This window comes from Narcine bancroftii, chromosome 3 (assembly GCF_036971445.1).
Source record: "Narcine bancroftii isolate sNarBan1 chromosome 3, sNarBan1.hap1, whole genome shotgun sequence".
NCBI lineage: Eukaryota > Metazoa > Chordata > Chondrichthyes > Torpediniformes > Narcinidae > Narcine > Narcine bancroftii.
This window is the reverse complement of record NC_091471.1, coordinates 147784106-147809297: the sequence shown is the minus strand read 5'-3', so window position 1 is coordinate 147809297 and position 25192 is coordinate 147784106. Positions and strand designations below refer to the sequence as shown.

The 25192-nt window shown below is 40.6% G+C and overlaps 1 protein-coding gene across 4 annotated transcripts in view; it reads right to left on the bottom strand.

Annotated features, from left to right (window-relative positions):
• Positions 1 to 25068, bottom strand: part of LOC138757689 (protocadherin-10-like) — a 142006-nt gene extending 116938 nt beyond the window's left edge. Inside the window, exons 1-4 of one of the 4 annotated variants that reach the window (XM_069925395.1) lie at positions 21956 to 25068; positions 21107 to 21165; positions 20888 to 20994; positions 6733 to 6857 (exon numbers count right to left, since the gene is read on the bottom strand). In XM_069925395.1, the coding sequence (XP_069781496.1) occupies positions 6763 to 6857; positions 20888 to 20994; positions 21107 to 21165; positions 21956 to 24436 (2742 nt within the window). In that variant the 5' untranslated portion in view covers positions 24437 to 25068 and the 3' untranslated portion in view covers positions 6733 to 6762. Of the gene's footprint in view, positions 1 to 6732; positions 6858 to 18806; positions 19101 to 20887; positions 20995 to 21106; positions 21166 to 21955 lie in introns of those variants that run through there. The other 3 variants (XM_069925396.1, XM_069925393.1, XM_069925394.1) reach the window with 3 other exon arrangements.
• Between the last annotated feature and the right edge of the window lie 124 nt (positions 25069 to 25192).

Sequence of the window (25192 nt, the reverse complement as noted above, 5' to 3'; positions counted from 1 at the left end):
CTCTACAAACCTCTTGGGAGTTCCCCCCTCCTGAGTACAGGTGGTATAACTCTCATTACAGATAAGGCTCAGATTCTGCAGAGATGCACTGAACACTTTGAAGCCATCCTCAACTAACTGTCATCTATTAACGATGAGGTGATAGACAGGATTCTCCAGGGGACATCAACAGTGCCATGGATAACCCACTGGTAGTAGCCGAAGTCACGAAAGCTGTCAGTCTACTATTTAGTAACAAAGCCCCAGGGGCAGGCATCACACCTGCAGACATCTACAATCTGGTGGTCCTGTATATATAGAGAAGCTCACCGAGTTGTTCCAGTCCTTTTGGATGCAAGGATCCATTCCTCAGGAACTTAAAGATGCATCTATCGAACACCTTACAAGAGGAAGGGCAATCGACAAGTATGCAACATTCACCGAGGCATTTTGCTGCTTTCCATCACAGGAGAAACCCAAGCAAGAGTCCTGCTAAATCATCTGGTCTCTCATCTGGAGGTGGCCCTGCTGCCCAAGTCACAGTGTGGTTTTTGCAAAGGTCGTAGGACGATTTGTGCCATGTGCCAGCTTCAGCATATGTGTCAGGAGCAGAATCACAAACTTTACACAATGTTTGTGGGCCGCACGAAACCCTTCGACACTGTCAGCCGAGAAGCCCTGTGGAGGATTATGCCATAGTTTGATTATCCCGCCAAATTAATTCAGATGGTACGCCAGTTCCACGATGGCATGATGGCCAGAGGGCTTGATGGCTCAGGATCCTCTTTTCTCAGTCACCAATGGCATCAAGCAGGGCTGTGTGCTTGGCATCCATACTGTTCAGCATAACTTTTACTAACATGTTGAATGATGCTTTCCGGGACAGTAATACTGGGATCAACTTCAAGTACAGAGGGGATGGGAAGCTCTTCAACCTGAGGAGACTTCAAGCTATTAACAAAGTGAAGGAGACTGTTCTGAGAGATTTCTTCTTTGCTGATGACTGCACCCTGTATGCTGGTTCAAAACCAGAGATGTAAGTCAGTATGGACAAATTTTCCACGTCAACTTTGGACTCACCATCAACATTAAAAAGAGTGAAGTCATGAACCATCCTGCTCCTTGTGCTCTATAAACAGAACCCAAGATCACAATCAAAGGGCAGAAACCACAGGCAGTGGATCAGCTCACCTATCTTGGCAGCACCCTCTTCCATGCATTGACTATTGATACAGAAGTAAACTGCAGAATAGCAAAGACAAGTTCTGCTTTCAAAAGGCTGCGTTCCACCATATGGGAATGTCAAGGAATCAGTCCAGCAACAAAACTGAAGAGCTGGGGTACTCACTATCCTCCTGTCTGCCTGTGGCACATGGACTGCTTATCGAAGGCATGCAAGACAGCTCCTCCATTTTCACAAGGGTTGTCTTCACAGAATATTAGGCATCAGATGGCAAGACAAAGTACCAGATACTGAGGTTCTCTCTCGAGCAAGTCTACCGTCAGTCCACACGCTGTTGATTAAATCACTGACCTGGTGGGCAGATCATGTCATCCGTATGCCGGACGAGCGTATACCCAAGCAGCTCCTTTTTGGGGAACTCTCTGCTGGGAGATGCTTGCATGGAGGGCAGAAGAAATGTTGCAAAGACACACTGAAGACCTCCCTGAAGTCACTTCACACAGTCACGACCACCTGGGAAACGATGGCACAAAATCGCCCTACCTGGCGCAGCCTTATCCACACAGGCTGTCAAGCTTATGAAGCGAGGCAAACTGCTGAAGCACAACATAAGCGCAAGCTGTGCAAGTCCAGAGCCATCAGATCAGCGCAACAACTGCAGTCCATGTACGTGTCTGCCCAAATTGGGTTGATCAGTCAACTTCGGACACACTGTATCTAATTTTGAAGTGACAAATGGTGTCAAGGCCTTGATTGTCAATGATGGATGTCTAATGTTGGTGACTTCAAAATTTACGACGTATGTGAGGTAACTTTCTATCAATATTTAACCACAAAATCATAATTGTTTTAAAAATAAAATATTATAATTAAATCTTCATGTCATTTTAACTGAAACAAGTAATGGACAAATTATATGATACCTTTGGTGGACTTAATAAGACACATGTATTTAACAGATTATACATGTGGTAATGTTTTACATGTGTAATATGTTATATACATCTTTTCATTTCTTCTTCTTAAAGAAGATGTTATATACATACAAGTTATAATGGATACAAAGGATGATTTGGGTGTAGATGATTTGTGTGCCATGCATGAGGCTCAATATTAGAGTTCTATACAACTCACTCCCAAAGAGGATGTATAAAGTAACCAATATGTGTGGCCTTAGGCAATGAGGAGAGCTGCAGCATCCAAGCTCATGCCATGGCTGAGACAATCGTCGCTCAACAGAAGAAATCTATGTCATATGATTCATCATAACCAGAAAATCTACTTCGAACTTGTCATTCCCATTAGGCACTCAGCCTGCTAATTCAGACATCAATTTTCTGAAAGTTTGTGTGTCTAATTTCTTTAACTACACCTTTCAGAACACAGCACAGCAAACTTTAAAAGTACAAAGTAACTTTATTTGCTTAACAGATTTTGACTTGACATAAAAGCATAGAAACAGTGCAAGATTAGTCTCAATTATTGGTGTGGATATCCATTGAACACACAATATAAGGAACAACAAAATGGAAAAAAAGGAAGTAAGTGTATGGGTACATGAATGGCATCCAACCTTTTTCCTTATTTTGTTTCAAAATACATTTTCTTTCCTCCTCATTAATTTCACTTACATCATGTTTCTTTTACAAGGGACTGGTTTTTTCAAAACTTTTCAACAAAATCTTCCAGATGAGGGCTTCATCCTCTCACCAGGACACAAACAATGGTAATCAGTGATTCAGGCTTTGATATTAGCTCCTTGCATGTTATTATGGAGCATTTGGGATTTTACCAAGTTTGTACTTAATTGTTTAATCACTAATTTCTCAAGTTCAATGAAAAAAATATGAAGAAATCCTCTTATAATAGCATTGTAAATGGTGATCCTTTGAAAGTATGTAAACTAGCCAGAGTAAACCAGGATATAAATGATCTTGAGGAATACCTCATAGCATTTTTAATGAAGCCTGCAGTATTTCTGTGTTGCTAAGGACTGTCTGAAGGATAAAATGAAGAATGTTTGTTTGATTGTAAACAAATCAGCTACATTCAAATTATTGGCATCTGGTTGACATGTTCTGAAGTGAGATTATTGCCTTCATCCTTTTTTCTGAAATGTCATATTTCCAAGCACCAAAGAGGGCTCTTTAACAAAGGATTTCAGTGAATGAAAAGAAAGACATTCTAAAAATAAAGCAGCAGAACACTTAAATCTCATCATTGAGATCATATTGCAGCCTTTTACACTAAAATAGGCACACCTACAATTACCTTATACCTTAATCCTCACATGTATTCCCACAGTTACTTCCTCCTTTACTGCCTTACTCTATACAATAATTTGTAGTCAAGATATTTAACTCAATATTTACCATTTGCTTTGGTTTATACTACATTGATAAAATATAACTATTTATTATTTCCTTTGGGTACTTTAGAATGTGAGTTCTGTCATTTTCTCAATATTTTGATAATTAGATCAGAGTGGGGAGACATCTTTGTGTTCCTATTTTCCAATTGTACATTTGTCCTTTTCATACACCAATATATTTTCACTGAAAAGGAGGAAAAACCCAACACCCAACCAACCAATTTTCCCCTGCAACCGCTGCAACCGTGCCTGCCTGTCCCGCATCGGACTTGTCAGCCACAAACGAGCCTGCAGCTGACGTGGACATTTACCCCCTCCATAAATCTTCATTTGCAAAGCCAAGCCAAAGAAAGATATATATATATATATATATATACACATGTATATATATATATATATATATATATATATACACACACACACATACATATATATATATATATATATATATATATACATGTGTATAATATATATATATATATATATATATATATATATTCACAAATGCCTCCACGGGAAAAAGGTACAAGTATAAGAAAAGTAAGATCTTGCACATTTCTCAAAATATTGGTAACACTTTTCTTCCTGTGGATGCTACATGGTCTGCTGAATTTCTCCAACATATTTCCCAGGAAAGGCTGGCACTATTCTCTCAAAAAGTGAGTGATGATCCAATGGAAGATTAGGATTAAGAAATGGGTTTAGCAAGTAGAGTTTAAAAAAATGTTTCTACTTGCCAGCAAAACCAGCTTTAGTTGCTAACTCTGTGTCCATAAAAGAATGAAGAGATTTCTTTACTCAGGGATTTGTAGAACATGGATATTACCACTATAAGCTGCAACAAAGAAAATAGAATAAATATATTTAAAGGAAAGCAACAAAACCAACTGAGGGGAAGAAATAGAAGAAAATCTCAATGGCTGGCATAAAAAGTAGGTTCGAATGGACTGTAAATACATTCATAGACCATTTAGCTTAAATGACCAGTTTCCAAATTATTATTAAATTATAATACTTTGTAATTTAACATTTTATGTTCCAAGAGTTATTCTTAAGTAATTTTGCAAAGAAAGAAAAGCCTTTGTATGTTATAGATATTAGTTTTCAATTAAAACATAATTTTCTCCTTTATCTTAGGGCAACAGAAAGTGGGAGAAAAATCTCTTTTGCTCTTATGGAACACTTCCAAGTCAAACTGACCACTATCAAAAATGTTGTAACTAAATTTTACCATGTACACTCATTTAAGGATGGAAAATGCATAAACTCATCATATAAAAAGAAATGTTTGAACAGATGGAAAATGTTACCCTTACTATTTGAGAAATTATCAATAATAGCATACAACTGTTCCAGAGAAGAATTTATTTAAATATGGCAATATACGCAGTGGCTTTTGATTTAATTGCTTCAGATTCTTGAGCGTTAAAATTGTTGCATTTTTCTAAAGTCTCCACAGTGCAACCCTTCATCCATCTGACATAGAATTTTAGTACATTCGTTGTTTGATATTAACTAACTGCTACTTGGTATCTCTAGCACCCATCAAAATTATTGTGTATTGCACTGCAATTCCTAAAGGAACTAACAGTATCTAATTACAAATTTAAACATAGCAACAAAATACCATAATTATTACAAATACCATAATGATACAATTCTAAATGTTATCAAAAAGACAAATATTAATTCATAATAGTAACGTCCCTCGGTGCATGTGCATTGCAAATCAAACTTTTTATTTTTATCATTGGGAAATTCAAGTAATAGATATTGTTCCATCTTGGAACAACACACTCCAAATTTCTACTACAATTCTATCCCTTCATGAGATGAAATAATCTGATACTATTAGAACTATACATTTTCCTGTCAGTTTATCCATAGAACTGGGAGAGACAATGTTTATGTGAACCATAAGATATTTCATCCAGACACATGGGTTCAATCCAACCCAGACTAAGAAAGAAAACCTACTCTACCTACTAGAATCCAGTGTACTTGTATGCAACTTCCAACAATCCTTGGAGAGCATCAACCCACATAAGAAAACTGCACTAATTTGGCAATTATTGTCACAGAAATGTGAAAAATTTAAAAAAAAAGAACTGCTCTGATGAAGTGATTGCTTTCCAATGTTAAAAGTATAGTATGACATAAATGTCATTAAAATGCATTCACTTTGCCTCCAGTTATGCTGATCTTGATCTGGTATAAACCCAACATTGAACTGTTCCATTCCCAATACGAGCTTTGCTGATTTTGATGATAAAAATTGGACAGATAGATTTCCTCATTGATAACATTGCTGTTCAGAGACAGAAGGAAGAACCAGGCTTGACTCTTGAGAACTGGTAAATGCTGGAGAAGGTGATCTCAACCAGAACAGGAAAACAAGTACTTCCAACTGGCAATAGCAAAGCTGAGCTTCAAGGGTCAACTAAGTTAGATAGCATTCTTCCATTGATTGCTAATCCATGACTGTTGTAAATATGTTTTTGGGACCTTGGAAGAAGGCATGACCAGACTCATGATGATCAAAGTGTCTCCAGTTATTTATCTGCATACTTTCTTGTTTCACTCCTGTTAATTATTGTCAAGGCTTGCATATCGATAGCCAATGTTTTGAGATACAACGAGCAGCTAGTGCCAATAAATATCTGAAAGTAGTTCAATTCATAGGCAGGAAAGAGAGACGAGCAAATAAATAAAATGGATGAAGAAATATCCAGATGTTGGCAAACGATTTCACTGCCTCACTGATAATACTGTTGGTTACAAACTGAATTTTAAGTTGCCAATGTTTCATGTAAAATGCTAACAATATAATTATCATGTGAGAGCTTCGTCTGCACCTCATAATTAGGTTAATCACTCCTTTAATAATGTTCTTGGCAGGTAAAATAATCTTAAGAGGATTCCACCATAAAACCATAAGAAACCCTCCAGTTTAAATAGGATGACCCAAGGACATTCGAGGCAGCTCAAGCAGCTTCCTGCTTCATTCCAAACCAGAAATTCACATGTTCCGAGTCCCAGGACTGCCTGTCACTCAAAATCATTTGCCTCAGTTGGTTGAGCTTCCTTAGTCTTGACCAGACCGCAAGAGGAAGCACAGTGTGGAAATGTGGGATTCCATTCTCTGTGTGGGTGTGTGGAGGGAGGGGGAAAAAGGGAGAAGTGTCATTGTCCAACGCACCCTGCTCAAATCGCACCTCCTGCCAGCTGCTCACAGAGCTGCATTGACGGCAGTCGTGGAGAAGTCTGCATCCTGGACTGTCCTGCTCTCCCCCAGCTGGAGGAGGATGCATCTTGGTGAACGGCCTACAAGGGGAGAAAGACAGGAAAAAAGATGGAAAGAACATTTTAAGTAACCTGGGGCACCTTATTATTGGGATCATTTTATATGTTAAAATCACAGTGGAATTCACTAATTAATGCCTGTCAAAGTTAAATCTTCAAAGGCACAATCACCGAAAACTGACATTTTCATTAATAAGGTCAGTCTTGAAGAATGTTCATTTTTAAGGTACTTTTAGAGAAAACAAACCAGGAAATATGAAATAATGTAATTGCAACTGTGGCTACTTTGGTACATTATAATTTGTTTTTGTTCATTTAGATTTGAAAAAAATTGTGCTGATTGTATCATTAACAGACTTTGTAGGAAGGACTGATGTGCCTGAAACATAAGGTAATTGCAATGATATGCACGCGGTTGCTAAGTCAGACTGGTATTCAGCTGTAATTCACTGACTGAAACCCACTCCAAGAGAAGTACAATGGCCCAATAAAGCCGTCTTTTGTGCATTTCCCAATTGCTAGAATCTGCTTAATTCACTATTAATAATTGACAGTCCATTTTCAAAATGACAGCAAATAAGAATAGAAATATAAAATCTCCATTTATGTGGGTGTTCTGCCATTTTGAATATTTCCAAACTAAATAAGTCTCCAGCAGTTTAAGCTAAATAAAAGCTTGATAAAATTATCAAGTCTCATCTGTTCAAGAACTACTATAAGGTTTAGTTGTGTGGCACAAGTTTTGATGGCTAGAATCAGCTTCTGCCTTGTTGTAAATAAATAAATCAAATGAAAAAAATGTATACTTTAACCATTGTGACAAATGCATGCCAGAACACAAGTAATATTTTAAATATGAAAATATCATGTTGAACACACTTCTAATTGGGTGCATGATCAGCAGTTATCATTTAGAAATATTTCAAAGCAAGATTTGAAACTGAATCAAGTGAATCCTTTTCGAGAAATCAAATTTCCTAATAAGTTTCAATATGTGCAGGAAGGGCTGCCTGCAAACAAAAGTGGTCACATCTTGGGTGATCATAACATTGATCCACTTTCCTATCAAATAATGAGTTAGTACAAGTATAGCAAATGAACAATTGTATGTAATATAATTTCATATCAGCTGAAATGTTCATGTTGCCAAACCACCAGTGCTCATGCAACTGCCTAGAGCCATGTAATTAAGCCCAGCTCTCTATTTACAACCTGCCTCCCCTCCTTGGGGATTTCTACTGAAGAGATTTATGAAGCACAATAAAAAATAAACTTCATGCCTACAGAAGCAGGTGAAGCACTTACTCCTCTTACAAGCTTGCCTCAGATATCACTGACCTGTCACCAAAAACAAGGGCAGTGGCATGACGAAAAAGCCTTGATGGAGAAATTAAACCATGAAAACTGAGCCTCACCAACATATGGCTTACGGGTGCAAAGCAAAAAGATGACAGCAGTCAACTCTGTGGAGATCTGGGTATTTTGTTACTGGAATGCACTTCCTCAATGAAAAATTTTACACTTTGAATGTGACTTGTAAGTCATTTATCATATAGAAGTGCAAAGATCAAATATCTGTGTAACAGAAGGGAAGTTGATTGGGAAAATAGCAAAGGTTGGAAGGAAAGGCTAAAGCTGATACTAGATAATAAAGCATTAAATTCCATTGAAAATAACCATGGGATTAAATAGTTTGTGCAAAATTCATCAGATGGAGCAGATTCTTTTTTGTGATATCTTCAAGTGAAATGAGTCCACACAGATCCAATTAGGAAAAATGTCATTGCATTAATAATGGCAAAAGTCACTAATTCAAAAATGATAGTTCACCAGTGCCTGTGGAAGAACAATTGTGCTGGGACAAATACAAACCAAAGATGACTAAAGTGGAGGCATTTTTAGTGCTATTTTGACAATATCATAATTTGTCATTGTGGTGTTAGTCCTGTTACAAACTAGCATTTCAGATATACAAAGGAAAATTACTCCCTTTAATCATTTTTCTTTTCCAACCATTCACATGCACTGTACCAATACTGTATCACATGTACTGTATCAATAGAACTGCATCAATAGCAATTCCACGACTGCTCCTTGTCTATGGCAAAAATCATATGTAAAGTAAGACAACTGGTAATCAAATGGTAAATTTATGAACTCTTGGCAATTCCAGTTGGAACCTTGGTAAAGTAATGGAAAAGCAGTAGGTTCCATCTTGAAAAGAGTACTGCTGTTTACTTTCTGAGAGTGTTTGGTACAGTCAATCCTGTTTTATTCAATTAATAGAGTTGAAAATAATAATGAACACTAGATTCACAAAACTCCACAATGCCATATGATCAGAACACATTGAAAACCCAAATCAAACAATATTTTTTTTAAGAACATATATGCTCACCAAAACAAGTATTGCAGCACCTTTTTCTGAAATGCATTCCATTATTGCATAGTCTTATTCACATTTCTACCTTTTGCTCAACTAGGTTAATTTGGCTGGCTTGGCTTGGCTTCGCGGACGAAGATTTATGGAGGGGGTAAAAAGTCCACGTCAGCTGCAGGCTCGTTTGTGGCTGACCAGTCCGATGCGGGACAGGCAGACACGATTGCAGCGGTTGCAAGGGAAAATTGGTTGGTTGGGGTTGGGTGTTGGGTTTTTCCTCCTTTGCCTTTTGTCAGTGAGGTGGGCTCTGCGGTCTTCTTCAAAGGAGGCTGCTGCCCGCCAAACTGTGAGGCGCCAAGATGCACGGTTTGAGGCGTTATCAGCCCACTGGCGGTGGTCAATGTGGCAGGCACCAAGAGATTTCTTTAGGCAGTCCTTGTACCTTTTCTTTGGTGCACCTCTGTCACGGTGGCCAGTGGAGAGCTCGCCATATAATACGATCTTGGGAAGGCGATGGTCCTCCATTCTGGAGACGTGACCCATCCAGCGCAGCTGGATCTTCAGCAGCGTGGACTCGATGCTGTCGACTTCTGCCATCTCGAGTACCTCGACGTTAGGGGTGTGAGCGCTCCAATGGATGTTGAGGATGGAGCGGAGACAACGCTGGTGGAAGCGTTCTAGGAGCCGTAGGTGGTGCCGGTAGAGGACCCATGATTCGGAGCCGAACAGGAGTGTGGGTATGACAACGGCTCTGTATACGCTTATCTTTGTGAGGTTTTTCAGTTGGTTGTTTTTCCAGACTCTTTTGTGTAGTCTTCCAAAGGCGCTATTTGCCTTGGCGAGTCTGTTGTCTATCTCATTGTCGATCCTTGCATCTGATGAAATGGTGCAGCCGAGATAGGTAAACTGGTTGACCGTTTTGAGTTTTGTGTGCCCGATGGAGATGTGGGGGGGCTGGTAGTCATGGTGGGGAGCTGGCTGATGGAGGACCTCAGTTTTCTTCAGGCTGACTTCCAGGCCAAACATTTTGGCAGTTTCCGCAAAGCAGGACGTCAAGCGCTGAAGAGCTGGCTCTGAATGGGCAACTAAAGCGGCATCATCTTTGCCCTCAGACAGCTCCAAGAAAAGTGCAGAGAACAAAACAAAGGACGCTACATCACCTTTGTTGACCTCACCAAAGCCTTCGACACCGTGAGCAGGAAAGGGCTTTGGCAAATACTAGAGCGCATCGGATGTCCCCCAAAGTTCCTCAACATGATTATCCAACTGCACGAAAACCAACAAGGTCGGGTCAGATACAGCAATGAGCTCTCTGAACCCTTCTCCATTAACAATGGCGTGAAGCAAGGCTGTGTTCTCGCACCAACCCTCTTTTCAATCTTCTTCAGCATGATGCTGAACCAAGCCATGAAAGACCCCAACAATGAAGACGCTGTTTACATCCGGTACCGCACGGATGGCAGTCTCTTCAATCTGAGGCGCCTGCAAGCTCACACCAAGACACAAGAGAAACTTGTCCGTGAACTACTAGGTTAATTTAATTTTGCATTAACTACTTCAGATTTATTGTCAGAACACATACATGACATCACATGCAACCGTGAGATTCTTTATTCTGAAAGTGAGGCACAATTACCATTAACTGGTAGTGCAAAAGAACTGTGCACAGCATATATATGTAAACAATAAAGAACTGTAAACAGAAAACAAAAGTAAACAAACTGAGCAATACAGAGAGAATAAAAAGATCAATAATGTAAGTATGCTGAAATGAGTCCTTGATTAAGTTTGTGGTTGAGGAGTCTGATGGTAGAGGAGTAGCATCTGTTCCTGAAACTAATGGTGCGAGTCTTGTGGCACCTATACCTCTTTCCTGATGGCAGCAGTGAGAACAGAATGTGTGCTGGGTGATGTGAATACTTGATGATGCTACTGTTCTCCGATGGCAGTGTTCCCAGTAGGTGTTCTCAAAAATGGGGAGGGTTTTGCCTGAGATCTCCTGGGCTGTGTCCATTACCTTTTGGATGACTTTACATTCTGTGGTGTTGGTGCCCCTCTACAAGGCTGTGATTCATCTGGTCAGCACACTTTCCACCCACACATCTGTAGAAATTTTCCAGGGTTTCTAGTGTCATACTCCGCAAACTCCGGAGGCAGTAGAGCTGCTGACGATGCCATTAGTGGGTTTGGTCCAGGAAAATTCCTCCGAGAGAGTGACTCCCAAGAACTTAAATTGGCTCACTCTCTCCACCACTGATCCTCCAATTATCACTGGATTGTATACCTCTGTTTTTCCCTTCCTAAATTCAACAGTCAGTTCCTTTGTTTCGGTGACATTGAGTGCAAGGTTGTTGTTGGTGCATCTTTCAGCCAAGTTTTCAATCTCCCTCCTGTATGTTGACTCATCCCCTTGCTTTATACAACCCAATTCTCTCACGGTATTGTCAGCAATAATGACAATATTAACAGTATTATGTTCAAATGTCATCATTAGTTTTGACCATTTTCAATTTACTTTCTTATTTATTAATGCACATTCATACCCTTAAAAATATTTATTTATAGCAGTCAGCACAGTTATCAAAGCAAGTTCAAAGAACATCAAAAATGGCATCATTAGCCCACCAAGTATCACCTGCTGATTAGAACATTTATTTAGCTACATTAAATGGACCAATAGAATTTTTATCACTTTAGAAATAATAAATACGCAATTGTGTCATAATATGCCTCAGCAAGTAAATAAGATCCGACACTGCCACAAGGATAAAACTTACTTGCACTTAAAATGTATTTTGTCAAAAAAATCTAACATGTATAGTATCACTTGGTGTCTCCTTTGCAATTAAAAAAATAGAAGGAAAAAAGAAAGGAAGAATAAAGCAAAGCAAAGAAACCTTCAGGGTTAAAAACAGAAAGTTTGCTCTGCTCTTTGTCTCCATTGCTATCAGCTCCCCCTGAGCTATTAATATTGTGGAATTTTGTTTGTGGTTAAGGATGTGTAATCAACCAAAGAAATAAGGGACAGTCTTTTTAATGAAAAAGCCGACAAATCTGCAGCCCACTAATAAAGAGTCGATGTTTTAAAATTGCCACAAAACTCTTAAATTGAAATTGAAATTAAGAACCCTCTTCAAATTATAACTATTGCAACTTTAATGGAGAAATATAGTTGTCTCCTTCAAACTGTATTACTTTATACTGCAAATTTGTTAGCAATAATTATTTTTCAATATCTAATCCAGAAGCCCAAGTCACAGACTAGGATTTTGTAGTAATGTCCTTAAAACTGATTTATTGTTGAATATTTTCATGAGAACTATTTATCAAAATTACTGTTCCATTACATCTTCACATTGTAATCTGATATTATATGCTTTTTACACCTGTCATCAAATTGAAGACAAGAATTGATCCGGCACAATGCAACTGTCTTGTAGGACAGCAAACTGCTCTCTGTGACAGGTGATTCAAAATAAATACAAATAAAGGCTGAGAATCACTCAACATGGAGTGTTTGAGATGTAGATAGAAACAAAAGAATTTATGGAAAAATAAATCATTTCATGTTAGTATTCAGAGCTCACCAGCCCGTTGGTTTTATGAGTATTATCACAGGATCGTTTGGTTTCATTTAAGATATTTGTCCATTATATGACTATATATTGATACACATTACTATATAAAGCATTTAAAAGAGAAATTACAATCTGACTGGCTAACCAACTCAAAACAACAAGCTGGTAATTATTGATAAAGGGTTACGGGTCAAACTTTTTGATCAACTTCCATTGATACTACTTAACCTGCTGAGTTAATCCAGCAATTTATGTGTTGCTCTAGTTTTCCAGCAACTGCATTCTCTTTGGATTGCCCCTGAAAATTGCTGTCATTGGCTATTAGAATTATTATTAGAAAAAAAACATATTTGAGCTCTGATTATAAAAGAGGATGTAGCTAATAGATCTGTAAGGAGAAACACAAAAACTGCAGAGGCTGGAATCTTAAGGAATGAACTCAACAGATTTGACAGCATATATGGGGAGAAACTGTCAGTTAATATTTTGGGTTTAAACCCTTTATCAAGACTAGATTTAAAAAAAAAGATTAAATTATATATGCAAGTACTCCCCAACTTCCAATTGTAATTCAAATGGATCGGTCGTACCTCGAAATGGATGCAAGTCAGAATTTTGTCTGTGCGCATGGAGTACCGAAGTCTTAAAGCAAACTTTAATCCATTTTTTTTTCATTCTAGATTTGATGATAACAACTTAAAGCTTCCTGAATTTGTCAATCAACATTGGTGAATCTTTCCACATTCTGATCCATGCCTACCTTGTTAGACAGCATCCCGGAATCCTAGGATCAGCCATCTTGTTTCATGTGCACATGCGCGAGTCTTTGGTTGATGCATGCGTGGTGCATTAAATGCCCTAATGATATTGAATGAGTGCCTGTAACTCTCGCAAGTGCACCAACCAAACTCCAATTCGTGAACTCATTGTGCATGCGCCAACCAAAGACTCACTCATGCGCATAGAAATCAAGATGGCTGTGCCCAGCCTACAACATAATCTGTGTAAAATTAATATATTTTTTTAAATTGGTTGTATGTGCAGATGGATTAAAGTCACATCAGTCGCAAGTCAGGTAGTACCAAAATAAAGGAGGAAGGAAGCAAGGGACGGGCATGGACATGATGTGGTACAGGACAGAAGGCATGGGAGGTAGAAAGACAAGTAGAGGCAAAAGTGATTAGGATGTCGGGTAAGAAAAAAAGTTAGAGAGATTTTTTTATGTGCAGAAGTAGGTGAAGAATTGAGGGAAACAGTAGGATCATATGAAGGTGGGCATTTCCTAAAATTAGAAACAGCAATATTTGAGGCTGTCACAGGGTTTCAGTTCTGTTTGATACAGAGGCTAATACTATTGACGTTTGCTATGGCGTGCTCTATTGGCAGATGATTGTCTATATAAATATATAAGTGTTACCTTACATAGAATTGGAATCCAATAGGTTGTACATATAGAACACGATTGACAGTGGCATTTGTTCAGTTCATTTTTCAGGATGTGGGTGACTCTGGCATGCCTAATATTTCTTGACCACCCAAATAGACATTGAAAGGATGGCAGTAAGCCCTCTTTTAATCTGATGCAATCGTTGGCTTCTAGTACACTCTCAATACTGTTGAATATGAATACTTTGGATCCAGGTCCAGCAATGAAGAAGGAATTAACAGCAGTTAATTACTAGGTGTGGAGGTGATTTTGCTATGAACCAACTGGTAGAAGTTCTGGTTTAGGAGATGCTAAGAAAGTAACTTGGGCAAATTTAATTTTGAAGATGGTACACATTAAAGTCCTGGTGGTATTTTTTTGTTTGTTTGTTTTGTTTAGGATGGTGAATAGAATGCTAATTGTGTACTCTGCTTTATCTTAAAGATAGTCAATCTTTTTTTTTGATGGGGGGTTATTTCTGGGCCAAATGATGACATTCTATGAACAGTTTGGATGTCCCCATTTTCTGACGTTTAGGTGACTGACCAGGTTGAGTATTGGAGGTCAATCCAGAGACAAGGGCTTGCCAATATCTGTGGAGCGTCATTCATTCGAAAGAAGAAAAATAAGCAAAGAGAGCAATCGTCCTTTTCACTTTTGTTCGTCACGCATGGATCAATCCCGCGCTGGTTCGCTGGCCAGGTTTGAATTTTAAAGGAGTATCCGTGAGACATGCCGTTCCACTTCATGTCAGCAGAAAACAACGAGACACGAAAGGTCATGAAACTTCCAATGTATAGGAAAACAGCATACCAAACTTTGGCCAAATGGCCTGGCACCAATGCAGGTGGGAGTGGGAGGGGAACCCAATATGTTCGGATATGGGGAACCGTCAGTGCAACAAGAGAAATGCTACAGTATGTAGCAATGCAGCCTTTTGTGTCAAACCAGCCCGCAACAGCATGAGGCCCGACGCCTTTCATCTTACCGGCGCTGCGCCCGTCCATCAACTCGGGAAGCTACAAGTGAGAGGCAGTTCAACGAACGCGATGAAGAGGGGAAGCGATGCCTGTTATCGTGGATTCCTAACGCCTCGAAATGACTTTTCTCTCTCTCTCTCTATGTTTAAATTGAAGAAGCTCAACGCTTCGATCATAGCCCCCCACTCCCCCCCGACAACCCCAATCAGCAATTGCTGTGCAGAAGTAGGAAAAACAAATGACTGATCAGTGGGCTGTTGCGGGCAGCGGACGTGAACTGGAAACCGGATCGTCAGCCGCGAATCCTTTAACGGGAAATGCCCGCTGTGGCGGGACCTCCAATCATTAGGATTTTATATATTATTTCAGAACCAGTCAAATGGTGTAGATCAAATCGACGCCGGGCTGGTATTTAAAATGTAATCGCTCAAGCATGATGACATTTACCAAAAAAAACTGTTCCAAGTTGACTTCTGTTTACCCTACAAAAGCAATTTGCTCGTCAGTTTAGCAACCCTGGCCACTTCACCGCAATGTGTAAAACTGACATATGCCTGCTGACTTCTAAACTAAATAAACAATTTTCTGTGCGGAAAGGGAGTGGGGGGGGGGGGGGCAGGGTGGACTTTGGAGTCTGCCCACCAGTGCCTCCTCGCCTTCAGTCTGCCTCGGAATAGTTTAGAAAGAAGTGCATTTTGTTCAGTTGCCTAGTTCCGCAAACTATTCATATTCCCCCCCACCACCACCACCCCGACTGTTATCCAGTAGGTTTTGTCTGTGTGAATGGTTTCCTTTTTTCCATCATTTGTTTTATATTCAACTAGACTGGAATATTCCCATAAATTGATGACCAAGTCGAAACTTGTCAGTTCCGGACTGTTTAATCTAGTTTAGTGCATCATTTGAAAACGGTTGTTGCACCACCGACCCAAATAAAATGCCGCCGGTTGATTTTTATCTCCATTTCAGAGTTAACATGAAATTTATATCCTGAGCTAGATACCGTATATATAGTAATAATTTGCATTGGCCCTTTACAATTTAATCGTCTTAAAAGAAACCAGCGTTGAGACCCTGTGTAGCTTTTGGATGTGTTGGGGGGGGGGATAAAAGCAAAGATGAACCTTGCGACTAGAAAGCTAGAATTCACCTAACCTTTCTTCCAAGTATCTAGAATTCCTCAATCTTTCTCTTCCATTGTACTTAAATGTGACTTCTGTCAGTCACCCTTGCATTAAGGTAATATGCAAAACTCAGACGATTCTAAGGATAAAATGGCACAAATTCCATCCCATTTCTCAATTTCACTTCAAATATTCTACATTTAGCTATTCAATTGCTTGATTGCCTCTTAAGTGGTACACATTAGAAACATGAATGTGAGTTGTGATGTTTCATATATTCATTGGATCCCTCATTCAGATGCCTTGCCATTCAGCGTGGCCGATCATTTTTCTCCATCTGTCACAATCCCTGACCCTCCGAATTATAGATGTTGCCTCCCCTGTTCTTCATCAGTGAAGGCTCCTTCTTTGAGCTGAGACTGGAGTCAATGCTGACTTTATGATTATACAAGGGAAAAATACTTTAGTAGTTTCTTGTTGCCTTCTTCAGTTGCCATGACCATACTGATCAGCAGATTCATCTGCCCAGCAATTTTAGTTTTACACCCATAAATTCCAATTTGTAGAATCTGCTCTGAAAAAAAACCAATCCACCATCTGCAATTCATGGCTTCACATGACCCTGATTGGAAAGCTAAACAGTTACTACACCTTGGCCAAGGGTGACCTGTGGGCTATCAGACGGAAGAAGCACTTTACACCTCCTTTTGCTGAGCAATTGCACAGCAGCGACACCAACATACATTGTATTGAGTAATTCCTACAATGCCACTTCTTGAATTGTGATATAGAATACAAATCCAGAGAAGATTTACACTATACTATTTGTAAGTGTTCTTTACTGACAAGAATATGTAGCAAAGATATTTATGATATAATTGACATTGATAACTTAAAGGTTTTCTTGCACCTTCATTTTCCCCTTTCCACTCAGAAGATTAAGCATGTGCTCAGTCTTGTGAATGATCTGATTTGTTCTGCCAGTTCCAAAAAGTAACTTTTTTATAAAACTGATATGCAAGTGGAAGGCTTACTCAAATTTTATCCCTCTTTTCACACATTTTGTTCTTGATCTGTGGGTCATTAGTTTAAAACCATCAACCATGATTTTACTCATTCCAGAGTCCTATTGATTAAAGCCACCGAGATATACTTCCATTCTGGCCCAGTTCCAACTTGAGCTGTTCCCATTTGCTTGTGTTTGACCTATATACCTTCAGAACTTTCCTATCCATGTACATTTTTAAATGTATGTTGAATATTGTAATTTTGCCAACTATCATTTCCACTGGAATCACTTTCTACATACTAATCAACTACTGTGAAAATTGTCCCATTTAAATCTTTCCCTCTCACTTGAATCTATACCCTCTACATTGGGAAAAAGGTTGTAACCATCTACATTATTTATGTTCCTTGTTGTTTTATACACATCTACAAGTCATCCTTTAGCCTACTAAGAGAAAAAGTGCCTCAGCCTAGCCAATCTTAAAACTCAAGTCTTCCAATCCAAATAACATTACAACTATAGAGCATTACACCACATAAAGCAGGTCATGCAGCCCTTTCTTGTCATAATTTTATTCATCCTTTACAGCATAATGACATCTTTTTTTATTGTTATGTGATCAGAAATGCAATAAATGTGGCCTTCACAATGTTTCATACATGATATCCCAATTTCTGTGCTCAATATCCTAACCAATGAAGGCAGGCATGGCATATTGACTTCTTCACAATCCTGTCAATCTCTGTTGCAATATTGCATGAAAACAATAGCATTCTACCCCTTAGTTTCTTGTTCTCTACAGGGTCCTGCCATTTACTGTGCAAGACGCGCAGTTTAATTTCCCAAAATGCTAAGCCTAGCTCTTTCCAATTTAAATTCCATCTGCCATTCCCAGTTAATCTATGTATTGTTTTAATCTTACATAACCTTCTCACTGCCCACAATATAACAGTTTGGAAGTTATCTGCAAGCACACTAAATATGTCAATTATATTTTCACCCAAATTGTTAGTATAAGTGATAAACAACAGTGGACCTAAAACAAGCCTACACTATCATTTTGTCTCCTGCCACACAGCTAATTTTGTATCTAATTGGCCAGTTAACATTTGAACCCATGTGTTCTAAGCTTGACCATCATACCATACAGGCCTTTTTGAAAGGCTTTGTTAAAGTTAATGAACAACATCTACATCCTTGCCTCATCAAACTTCTAGGCCTTCTCCTCAAATCAAAACGCAGATTTTGCTAAACAAGAAGACTTTAAGTCCTTATCAGACATTAAATCAGACATGGATTTGCAATAGTTTTGCACACAAGTGAAAGGATGTTAGGAATGAGGAATAGCATTTTCTTTTTTTTTCCACCCAGAGTTTCTGGAACTGACTGGCATGGCAATAATCCAAGAAATTATTATTAGTCTTTTCCTATTTGACAATATAAATCTTTGAGGAATTCTATGACTGGGTATCTAAATACTGCAGAAATAGTGACCTAGAATTTGACTGTAAATAAAACTTCCCATTTTAATTTCACAACGCTAGTTGCATTATAAATGAAGGATTATCTAGATTCCGAATCTTCTGTAACTTTAAACATGTTGCTTTTGGCCTACTTTCCGAAATTAATACCCATTGGTTGTCTTGTCTAGTGTCTTCAGCCACCCGCAGCTTTATGTTCTTCAAGGTTCCTGAACTCTGTCATCTGCCCCTCAAAAAAACTTATTTACAACCTCAGTAAAACTGTCAAAATGCAAATGCTGGAAATCTGAAATGAAACAAATAGTACTTGTTGGAAATGCGAGAATTTGCGGCGTTTTCAGTTTTTACCTCAATAAAGCTCACATCGTTAGCAAATCTATCGGTTAATTCGCCTATTTTTTAAAAATATATATATATATATTTGCTCGGTGGTCCTTTGCACACATCTCCTCCAAATAAAAGGCTTTGCATTTTTGTGGATGGGTTTTCGCTCTAATATTGGATCACTTAATATAATTCGAGATTCCGTATTCATTTTTTTTTTCTTCTTCTGTAAATTCTTAAGAAAACAAACAGTGCTAATCGATATAATTTAGGAATAAAGACTGAAAATAAAACCGAACTGGAAGTGTCAAAAGTTTCCAACAGATAATCGCAAATTTACGAACAAAAATATAGACATTTCCCCAAAATATATTGATTTATATAATTTGGAAACGTTTTGTGTAAAAAGGGTACTTTATTTTCCAAAAGTACTGAGAACTATGTTCGCATTTGTCGCAAGAGGAGATTCCAATCTTGCAAGGACGCTAACTAAACAATACCGAATATTTGAGTCCAACACACTCCCGGTACCATTTAGGTCATCTGTCCATCTGAAGGGAATGGTGTAAATCTGCTCGCTTTCTTCAACATTGCGTTAAAAATATTACACACTTAAGACATTGAAACAGACTAAAAACTATTGAGAGATAAATGAACATGATTCTAAACTGTCTCGTTTGAAATACCACAATTTTCTCGTCCGTTTAGCTGGTTACGGCCAATGCTAATCGTTGTCAACCAAACTAGAGCCACTTACAACATTTCAAAGTGTGCCGATTCTTAAATTCTGATTGCTGATGGACATTGTGGCATATGATTCATTCACCATCTTAAATTATATTATACTTCATTTTGTCTTGCTACTGGTTTTACCGGTATTCCGAATTGTCAATATGATATTTGGTGTAGTTGAGAGTTATGCTAAGCTTAAAATTGTTATTTCCTTACTGCAACGAGCTTAGAGACTGTAAAGCTTTGCATTACTGCCATCTTCTGTGGTGTCGAAGTATTTAATAACCCTCCATTTTGAAAAAGGAACAAAATGATGTTCAACACAAAGCACAACCACATTAAGCGATTAATGCCATTCAATGCACAGTTTGCCAGATTTTCAGTCAGAGTTTTGAGAACTAGCTAAATCCTCTCAACAACAATTGGGTTGGAACATTTAACAAATGCTTTGTGTACTTATGCATTTCTCGACACTGCTATCATCATTTTTTTGACCAAATTCCAACGCGTCCTATAAAGCTAGTCCTAGTGCTCGAGGACTCGTTTAAGATCGCATATTCATTACCAACTGGACAAATAAAGAAGTGATTGAGCGACTGCGAGTACCAAACGTGTCTTCCATAATAAACAGAAGTGCTTGGGTTGAATGAAACCCAGGACCCGGAAGGAGAGGGGGGATTAAACTTTCTTCAAGGGCAGCTTGCACATATGATAGATTACAAGAAACAAGATTCAACGCAACGCGATGAGCCCTAAATAACGTCACGCCCCTTGTTCCATCGAGCTCAATATTACATTACACAATTCACTCAAAGTCCATGACTCAACCATAATTTGCAGGAACAACACCACGAGGTGAAAATTGAGTCCACAAGTTAACTGCAGTGTTCTTAATTCGATCCTTGCTGTAAACCGAGAGTGTCCATATACGTTTTCTATTAGGTATGCAAATACCCTCACGTTCTCCCGCTCTTTCAATGGTGGTAAGGACGGCGAATGAATTGGAAAATCACTTACCAGAATTGTGAGCTCGGTTAGTAGCGTCGTGGTCACTGTCTCCTTGTTCGCTGTCACCGTGACCACTGTCTTTCGAGCTCACGATGTCCGCTTCCTGGAAAGCAGAACTGGAAAGAAAAAGAAGGCCAACATCAGCACTTAACCAAAACATTAATAAAAATATTACTATCCAGGCATTAGTGAAATCTGGTGAGCGCTTTGGTTGGTGCATTTTCTTACCTGTTAACTCGGCGGGGTCGGTCCACAAGAAAACTGAGTTCAGTCCGCTGGTGTTTTGTCTGGAAGGGCGTGAAACGTCAAATCAATCATCTTTAACAAACATGCAAACAACTGTCCAATTCTGATTCAACATTAAAAAGGAATCGGACCAGAGTTTGAATTGAAGGTGTCACCGCGATTCAGAATTGTAATTACCATTGCCAGCATGACATTGGATCTGGTTATGACTATACAGTTTCAGAGCTGAAAATAGTTCTATACTCCAATTGGCGAAGGGTCAAGACTGAACACCATTCAAGTCATAAGGTGAGGCTTTAAAAAAAAGCTAAACATTAGAACTATATTTTGGACTCTTTTTTTCTGAATGTTCGGGGAATTGGGTTATGATTTTATTTGCACAATGCGTGTCTTATGGACTTGATAACCGGCCTTAAGAATGGGCAGTGATATGTATAAGCTGTTTAGGTACTCAAATTGCTAAACAAAACAGCTAGAATATCATCCTGTTGCATTTATTATCATCTGCTCAATGTAACAAAGGGTTAAATATTTATTTTCACGTTTAAGACCAGTCACGGCATTTCACTCTCCTGTGCCGAAAACTACTGATGACCTAATCAAAAATACAGCGGATAATTGGTACCATTTGGCTGCATTTATTACGTTATTTCACATTATGACGCCCGTCCTTGCTCTAAAGACAGTAGCATGTCCAAAAATAACTTCGAACCTCTTTCAGCTGAGAGTAGCAAGTTGGCAGGGCTGGATGTTAAGAGTACGTGGGAAAAGTAGGAAGGGATGCGCGAGATGGCCAGAATCAGTGCGAATACTTTACGGTGTAGCTCTTACCTCATTTGATAACAAACTCCCATTGGAAATGATGTCGGGCTGCTGGTCGGTGTACCCCGTTATGATGGCCCCGCAGGGGTTATGTTCAGCATCCGTACTCCTTACTGGGCTACATGGTTTCAAGAACATGAGGTCCGTTTTGGCCGATTCGGGAGTCAGGCATACTTGGTAACAGTAATTTTGACTGTGGTGTCCAAAGCCCCCTTCCTCCACCGACACCTGTGCTGCGTTGGTGTTGGTGGTCTGGACCAGCATGATGTCAGATTTGCTGAGCTTTTTCTTCCTGTTTCTTGCCTGCCTGCAGCAGGCGCAACACTCGCTGGCCAAACAGCTGTAGATGTTCACCTTCTTATCTTTCTGGCACCTGATTGCCAACACGATCATGGCCAGCAGAAAAACGAAGGAGACCGAACCCAGGGCGATAATCAAGATCAGGGTCAAATCCAGCGAGTTTTCCTTCGGATTGCCAGCTCGGTTGCCCCGTTCACCCTGGCGATCCACGGGACTGTCCACCACCATCACGAGGATGGTAGCGGTAGCTGAAAGAGGAGGTTGCCCGTGATCCCTCACCTCGATCAAGAGCTCGAAAGCTGCGCTAGGGGCCTTCTTGTTGATGGACAACCTCCGGACAGTCTTGAGCTCTCCACTCCTCCAATCCAACCTGAAGAGTCCCAGCTCGTTGCCCTTAGCGATGTAGTAGGTGAGTCGAGCATTCTCGTCGTTGTCTGCGTCCACGGCCACCAGTCTGGCTACCAGATAGCCCGGCTCAGCGGAGCGAGGTACCACTTCCTTGGCGCTGCCGTTTTGGGACACGGGCGATACGATGGACGGCGCGTTGTCGTTCTGATCCACAATGATAATGTTGATGGTGGCGTTGCTGCTTAGTGGCGGGTTACCCGCGTCTTTGACCTGAACTATGAAACTGAACTCCTTGAGCTGCTCGTAATCGAAAGAGCGCAAGGCGTACAAGTAGCCATTCTCTGAGTTAATTGACACATAAGTAAAAACCGACATACCCTGTATATCACACTCTAATATGGAGTACGATATGTACGCGTTCTGCCCAACATCGGGATCCACGGCCGTCACTGCGTAAATATAAGCCCCAGGAACGTTATTCTCGGTAACATGCACATCGTAGGAAGATTGGGAGAAGCGGGGGGCATTATCGTTCTCGTCCGCCACTTGGACCTTGATGGACTTGCTGGAGGCTAAAGGGGGCGAGCCCCTGTCCTTCGCCACGATAGTAACTGTGTAGGAGTCGGTGGTTTCACGGTCCAGCGGCCCGTCCGTCACGATTGTGTAGTAATTCTTGAAGGAGGGCTTCAGTTTGAAAGGCACCTGGCCCAGGATCTCGCACTGGAGCTGTCCGTTGTCGCCCGAGTCACGGTCGACGACACTCAGCAATGCCACCACGGTGCCGAGGGTTGCGCTTTCGTTCACCGAGTTGGAAACGGTGCTGAAACTGATCTCCGGCGCATTGTCGTTCACGTCGGTAACTTTCACCAGCACTTTGCAGTGAGCCGGCACCGCGTTGGGCCCCAGATCTTTCGCCTGGACGTATAACTGGTAAAGACTGCTCTCTTCATAGTCGATAACCCCCTTCACCTCTATCCAACCTGTCCTGGGTTCGATACTGAATAGCTCCTTCACCCTGGGCGAAACGTGGTTGCTGAACGAGTACACCACCTCGCCGTTTTTGCCTTCGTCGCGGTCGGTAGCGTTGAGCTGAATGACAAGGGTTCCGACCGGCGAGTTCTCGGGCAGGCTCACCGTGTAGACTGACTGCTCGAAGACGGGCACGTTATCGTTGGAGTCTAGTACCTTAATGCTCAACAGTGCGGTGCCGGTGCGCTGGGGTAATCCCCCGTCCACCGCCGTCAGCACATACCGGTGGAGAGCTTGCTGCTCCCGGTCTAGGCTTTTCTCCAGCACCAGCTCGGCGAACTTGTTGCCGTCTCCTTGGGTCTGCACATCGAGGTAAAAGTAACTATTGGGGGTGATCTCGTAGGTGCGGAGCGAGTTGCTACCCACGTCCGGGTCGAACGCGCTCTCCAGCGGCAGCCGAGTGCCAGCACTGGCGCTCTCAGATATCTCCACCATAATGTCTGCCTCCGGGAAACTCGGCGGGTTGTCGTTAATATCCACGATCTCGATCTCCACGCGGAAAAGTTCCAGCGGGTTCTTCAGGAAGACCTCGAGGTGCAACAGACAGCTGGGGCTCTGCTTACAGATCTGTTCGCGGTCGATCTTCTCGTTGACGAAGAGCACCCCGTTCTCTAGGTTCACCTCCAAGTGCGGAGTCCTGGAGCTCGGTACCGTCTGAAACCTGCGGGCGGCCAGCTTCGTCACATCCAATCTCAAATCCTCGGCGATATTTCCTACGAAAGTTCCATGTTCTTGCTCCTCAGGAACCGAATAGCGGATCTGACAGGCGACGCGGTCGATCAGGATGCAAACCAAAAGGAATAGGAAGGTCATCTCCACAGCTCAACGCGATTGGCGTCCCTTCTTAAATTGAATGGTGGTGTTTCCTTTTGTTTAGAAAATATGACTAATTATTATTGACTTCTCGCTCGCTCCTGCTTTGATTTTTCCATCACATCTCTCGGCGAACGCCGGTTACGTGAAGAACAGACTCATTGCATCTGAAACTTGAACTTGCTTTTTAAAGAGTGAAATAGTCGTTTGATCTCCCACTATTCAGTATTGGCCTGGAAGAAGATATTCCCGCGGGCATTGGTTTAACATCAAACCGTTTGAACCAGCGGTCGGTCATATCCTCGTTGTAAATAAGGGAACTGGGTCTGAAGTTTAACATCAAAAACTTTCTTGAGTTCTGGTCCCTAATCCGAACTTCGCTGAGTATTATGACTCTTTCGCCTTTCGTCCTTTTTTTTTCGTACTGCCTGCTGTCGTTAGCTTTCCCTGCTCCCCGCGGCTGCAGTCCCTGGTTCCTGTGCAGTTCCCTCTACTGACAGATTGCAGCTCTCAGGGCTCAGCGCTCTGCTTTTGCGTAGCGCCCATTTCACGTCAACCAATGGTCATCCCCGCCAGCCAGCGCCAAGCGCTGACTGGTTGGCAGCGGGGCACCTAGCTATCGTGCGTCAGGCTTCTTTGAACCAATCGACGGCAGAGCGGGCGGGTCAGTTTCATTCTCCAAGGCGTGCAAATAACGTTGCAATCTCCAGATTTGCTCAGAGTTAGTGGGATGCACTCGCACAGGTGCTTACAATA